Consider the following 6,564-nt stretch of genomic DNA (forward strand, 5'->3'; position numbering starts at 1 on the left):
CTTTTGCAACCCCTTTTGGATTCTTTGTGCTAAATTCAGAGGTTCCATCATGGTTTCCTCAATTTTTTTTCTCAAGGACTCATTTCAAACCCCTGTTTAGGTAAGGGTCAAACCTGAGCCTCGTTCCATGAGGTATTTTCTCCCCGTTCAGGTCAAGGGTTAAGCCTGAGTCTCATTCCTATGAGGTGCAATTTTCTTCAATTTTCTTGTCCCATTCTCTCTCAATTTTCCCATATTTTTCAAAATAGAGGAGAGTTTTTCTTAAATCTTTTCAAAAGGTCAGTATGAAAGCAAAATAAAAATTTTGCATGATAACAATACCCTTATAGGTGACTTTGCATGTAGTTTGCTTTTGAGCACTATATCTGCATTGAGTGGTGGTTGCTTATTTCGTGCTTTTAGTACTATATTTTATTTTTGTCTGCTTTCGTGGTGTGGTTGGATCGCGATTGTGCACTAGGTTAGGTAGAAAACCAACCCTTAGGATGGTTGCTACATCGGTCTCTACTAAAGGTGTATGCAAGGGCGACGCTCGCTTGACCCCGAGCTTATTTTACCTGTAGAGGACTCTGAGTCCCTAATTAGGAGAGCCCATAGATCCGGCCCCATGGCTGAGGATCAACAACTTACCTATCCCTTGAGGGAGTATTTTATTCCCAATGAATATATTCTCGCCTCCTGCATCACGAGACCCGATGTAGGAACAAATTAATTTGAGATTAAGGTCAGTGTCATACAAATGTTACTTTCCTTCTACGACCTTAGCAATGAGAACCTCTACCGTCATCTCTATGAGTTCTTTGAGATATGCATTACAGTGTCAATCAATAATTTCAGAGATGATGCGTTGAGGTTGATATTGTTTTTGTTTTCCCTCAAGGACAAAGCCAAGCACTGATTAAAGTCTTTAGATACGGTTTTGATTGCCAATTGAGAACAAATGCAAAAAGAATTTCTAAAGAAGTACTTTCCAATTGGTAAGACAAATCAATTTTGTAAGGCCATAACCATTTTTTCACAAATTGAGGGAGAACAATTCCATGAGACTTGGGAGAGGATGAAAAATCTTCTCCAAAAGTGTCCCCATCACCAGGTGCCCCGTTGGCAACTAGTACAGTACTTTTACAATGGGATGACGAAGAAAAATCATCAGACGGTAGATGCAGCATGTGGGGGCACTTTTATGTTGAAAAGTGAGGACAAAGAGTGGGCCTTGTTTGAGACCCTTAGCAAAAATTTCATGCATCACGCTTCGGCCTCTCGATCTGAAAGGGCAATACTTGCTCCTGTTATAGCAAAGAAGGCTGGCATGTTCGAGATAGGGACACACCTTGAGTTGCAAAACAAGGTTGACATACTGAACTAGAAATTGGATAAGCAGTTGTCAAATCCCTCACCAGCTATGCAGGTGTACGTATTGTGTTCTAGCTCAGCACATCATGTTTTTTATTGTTCTCCGGCACCACAATATTCTGAATTTGTTCAAGAACAAGTTCAGGTGGTGCAAGGTTTTACCAAGCCAACACCCACCCATTTTTTAACACCTATAACACGAGTTGGCAAAATCATCCCAACTTCTCATGGAGAAATTCACAACCCCCCATCCCTTCCCAAAACCAACCTAGACCAGGAAGCTATCAGTCAAGCTTTCAGAGACCTGGCTATCTTCAAGCCTAGCCTTCCTTTAGTCAGCCCTAGTCCAAGAGCCTAAATCCAGCCAGTTCTTCGAGAACAAGATGCTCCAGGCATTTGCAAACATCAAGACAAACTTGAATTCTCATACCCAATCCATTGCAAAATTAGAGATACAAATGGGACAACTTGTCGAGGCGCTAAGCAAGCGAAGCGAGGAGACTTTACCTAGCCAGCCTTTGGTCAACCCTAGGGGTAAGGAACCGATGAATGGCCTATATATGACAGATAGACATCAAGAGTAGGCCCAGGCGATTATGACCCTTAAGAACATAAAGAAGTTTCATGGAGCTAGGGAGATTGTAGAAGAAAATGAGAGACAAATTGTTGAGCAGTCAGTTCCTATCAGGACATTCCAGGAAAGCGGGAGGGCTCCTCCACCTGAGCCTTCCAAATCATATATACCAAAGCCTCCCTTTTCTGAGGAATTAGAGAGACCAAAGTCGTTCGGCAAGCAAGTGGTGAAGATGCAGGAGATGCTTGAGATTTTCAAGCACATTCAAATTAACCTGTCCTTGCTTGACATCATTCAGCAAGTCCCTGTATACGTAAAGTTCTTAAAAGAGCTTTATACGTAGAAGCAAAAGTTGAGGTCCAATATGCTCAACAAGATTTATCTGACTGAGCAGGTGAGTGCAGTGTTACAAAACCAAACTCCTCCTAAGATCAAGGACCCAGAGGCTCCTATTATCTCTTGTATCATAGGAGACATCACTGTTAAGCGAGCCTTGCATAACCATGGGGCAAGTGTGAACATCTTGTCAGGTTTCTTTTATGATACGTTTGGGTTAAAGGAGATGAAGTCGGCACCGATCACCCTGCAACTAGCAGACAGATCAATCAAGGTCCTGCGAAGGATTCTTGAAGATGTTCTGGTCAAGATAAAGAACTTTTATTTCTCTGTCGACTTTATTATCTTAGATATAGAGGGCATGAATGAAGTGAGGCAAACACCCATCATTTTAGGTCGACCTTTCTTAGCTACTGCCAACGCGTGCATTAATTGCACAAGTGCAATGAATGTTTTATTTGGTAACAGAAAGATGAAGTTGAACATTTTCAATGCATCGATGGGCCCTGTAGGAGCGGATGCTTCTTTCTAAGTTGATTTAGTTCAAGACTTGGTAGAAGCAGAGCAAGTTTGGACATTGAGTGATCCACTTGAGGAAGATGATGATAAATCACTCGAGGGAGATAGCCTTGGATTGATTGATAGATTAACAGGCGAGTTGCAGTGGACCTGGCACTTTGAGCCCCTCCCGGATTTGGCATAGCAGCCTATCAAACCTTCGATTAAGAGCCCGCCAAAACTTAAGCTGAAGCCCATGCCCGCTTCGCTTAAGTATGTCTTAACCTTGTCAAAGATCAGACCTTGTCGGTCATTATTTCAATAGATTTCACTAGCACTCAGGAGTGCTAGCCGCTTTAAATTCTACACGAGCATAAAAAGATGAACGATTAGTCTATGGCGGACCTAAAAGGGATAGACCCCTTTTTTTATGCATCGTATCAACATGGAAGAGGGTGCTAAACCCTCACGAGAAATGCAAAGGAGGTTAAATCCCCACATAAAGGAGGTGGTGAAAAAAGAGATAGTCAAGTGGTTGGACACAAGGATCATTTATCCTATCTTCGACAATCAGTGGGTGAGCCCAACCCAGGTTGTTCGCAAGAAATCTGGGCTCACCATTACGATTAATGAGAAAGGAGAGAGAGTCCCTATAAGGACTACCATGGGGTGGCGAGTGTGCATTGATTATAGGAAACTGAACAACGTAACGCAGAAAAATCACTTCCAGTTGTTGTTCATTGACCAGATCTTAGATAGACTCGCAGGCCAACATTATTTTTGTTTCTTGGATAGTTATTCAGGATATAATCAGATGGTCATTTACCTTAAGGACCAAGAGAAGACTACATTCACCTATCCTTATGGCACATTCGCATTTAGGAGAATGTCGTTTGAGCTTTGCAATGCCCTATCAACATTTCAGAGGTGCATGATGGCAATTTTCTCCCATATGGTGGATGACGTCCTTGAGATCTTCATAGATGATTTTTCAGTTTATGGCACTTTGTTTGATAATTGTCTCCAAAAATTAGTGAGAGTGCTTAAATGATACATGGAGACAAATCTTGTGCTCAGCTGGGAAAAGAGTCATTTCATGGTGCAGTAGGCGATTGTTTTTGGACACATTGTGTCCGAGAAAGGGATCGAGGTCGACAGAGCCAAAGTGGAGCCCATAGCCAAACTTTCTCTATCGACCTCAGTGCGGCAGGTACTATCGTTCATAGAGCATGCAAGTTTCTATCGATGGTTCATCAAAGATTTCAACAAAATCTCTAGACCGTTATGTAATATGCTTTCAAAAGACCAACCACTTTATTTTGATGATGCCTATCTGAAGGCATTCTTGTCTCTAAAGGAGGCCCTGACCACAACACCTATTCTCTAATCCCTTGATTGGTCGGTGCCTTTCAAAATCATGTGTGATGCGTCTGATTACGCGGTGAGAGCCATTCTTGGCCAGAATATCGAACAAAAATCTCATGTCATTTATTACTCTAGCAGACCCCTTTTCGAGGCTCAAATGAACTACACTACTATAGAAAAGGAATTGCTAGCTGTAGTGTTTGCATTAGAAAAATTTTGTTCCTATTTATTGGGCTACAAGGTTATCGTTTACTCGGATCATGTTGCTCTATAGTATTTGATGAGTAAAAAAGATATTAAACTGCATCTCATCCGCTGGATCCTTCTGCTATAAGAATTTGATCTCGAGATTCAAGACAAGAGTGGATGCGAGAATCTTGTAGCAGATTATCTATCCAGACTGACTGTGGAATCATCCACTAGTCAGGGATAGATTGACGATTCCTTCCCTAATGAGCAACTTCTCTATGTGACTGGAATGTTCCTTATGCATTGGAACAAGAATGAGAGAGATCGTTTTATAGCGCAGGTGAAACACTATTTCTGGGAGAATCCAGAGTTGTTCAGGTTATATCCAGACCAGATGATTTGAAGGTGCGTTATCGAAGAGGAGTTTGAGTCCATCTTAGAGTTTTGTCATTTCTTGGCTTGTGGAGGCCACTTTTTCAGTCGGAAGACCACCACAAAGATCCTCCAATCTGGATTTTGGTGGCCGACACTTCATTGAGATTCACATGATTTTTGTTGGAGATGCCTACATTGTTAGCAAACAGAAAATATTTTGAAGAGTAATATAATTCCCCTGCTCTCCATTCTTGTTGTTGAGATTTTTGATATATGGGGCATTGATTTTGTAGGTCCCTTTCTGCCCTCGTTTGGCAATGTTTATATCTTAGTAGCCGTAGACTATGTATCCAAGTGGGTCGAGGTCGTGGCCACCCGAACCAATGATCACAAAGAGGTACTTTGATTCATCAAGCATAATATCTTTAGCAGGTTCGGCATTCCGAGAGCCATGATTAGCGATGGAGGCAAGCACTTCAAGAATGTACACGTTGCTTCCTTAGGAAGTATTCAGTACATCATCGGATTGCTACACCAAACCATCCACAGACAAGTGGCCAGGTCGAGATCTTCAACAGGGAGATCAAATGGATTCTTGAAAAGACAGATTGGCAAGACTGAAAGGACTGGTTTCAACGCTTAAACGATGCATTATGGCCATATAGGACTACTTTCAAGACTCCAATTGGCATGTTCCCTTATCGATTGGTTTTTTAGAAATTATGACATCTCCCTATTGAATTGGAACATAAGGCTCATTGAGCGGTTAAGAAATTTAATTTTAACATGGCCCAAGCTGACGCAGAGCAAAAGTTGCAGTTGAGTGAACTCAAGGAGTTATGAAATGATGCGTATAAGAGTGCCAAAATCTTTAAGGCTTGAACTAAGCATTAAAATGATAAACATATTTTAAGGAAACAGTTCAAGCCTGGTCAGAAGGTTTGCCTTTTCAATTCATGTCTCCAATTATTTCCAAGGAAACTAAAGTTGAGATGGGATGATCAGTTCATCCAGGAGGTATTCCCGCATGGTGTTGTTGATATTTTGGACCCACGAACGGGTGGGAACTTCAAGGTCAATGGGCAACTATTGAGGCTCTGCATTTATGATGCCGTTACTAGTCGGGACATCAAGGTCATTGACCTCGTAGATGTGTGAGGTAGTGCATAGTGTATGTATATTATACCATTAGCATCTAGTAGTTTTCATAGTTATTTGCATATTTCTTTCCTTTCGGTTCATGTGTATGGAAGACAGATCATGTATGCATGGTATTTTATCTTTTTAAGTGTGATGAGTTGCAGGTAATCAGACAGGTGGAATCTCTTCAGAAGCCAGTACAATATGCAACAGTAGATGAGATTTCATAGCGTGGATCAGGTGACCTCTATTCCTTTCCTTGTATGTTTTTGTTTCTTAGTGTGCATTTATTTAGTTGCATATAAGCATGGGGGAGTGTCATTGAGGACAGTATCATTCAAGCATGGGGAAGGGTGTAGTTTGCACACCTAAATTTTTTCTTTCTGTTCATGTATCTACATTGATGAAGACTTATGAAAAATAGGCTTTTAAGGAATGAGTTTTAAACCTTATATGAATGCTTTACATAATCCATCATTTTGGAGAATTTTTAAGCCCCACAAAAAAAACTTTTCTAACACTAATCTAGAAAATGGGGTCATTTATATGGATTTCAAAGAAATGATGATAGATGCATGTTAGAGTTCATTTTGAATCACAAGTATGAATATGCACAACATTATTTTTGAAAACTAAGCAAATAAACAATTTTAGAAATAAGAGCTCAAAAGTGAAAAAAAAGAACATATGTTTAATTGTATGATCTCTTTGTATTCCCTAGTTACTAGGCTCAA

At 40.7% G+C, this 6,564-nt stretch overlaps 1 protein-coding gene across 1 annotated transcript; it reads left to right on the forward strand.

Moving 5' to 3' along the window:
- The first annotated feature begins 1,949 nt into the window (after positions 1-1,949).
- Positions 1,950-6,060, forward strand: LOC149837589 (uncharacterized). The gene is made up of 4 exons (XM_090008069.1): positions 1,950-2,240; positions 2,322-2,567; positions 5,612-5,824; positions 5,995-6,060. The coding sequence occupies exons 1-4, from the start codon at positions 1,950-1,952 to the stop codon at positions 6,058-6,060; spliced, it is 816 nt and encodes a 271-aa protein (XP_089864195.1).
- Positions 6,061-6,564: the final 504 nt, after the last annotated feature.

The sequence above is a fragment of the Nuphar pumila genome, chromosome 5 (assembly GCF_984573655.1).
Source record: "Nuphar pumila chromosome 5, dmNupPumi1.hap1.1, whole genome shotgun sequence".
NCBI classification, from domain to species: Eukaryota; Viridiplantae; Streptophyta; class Magnoliopsida; order Nymphaeales; family Nymphaeaceae; genus Nuphar; species Nuphar pumila.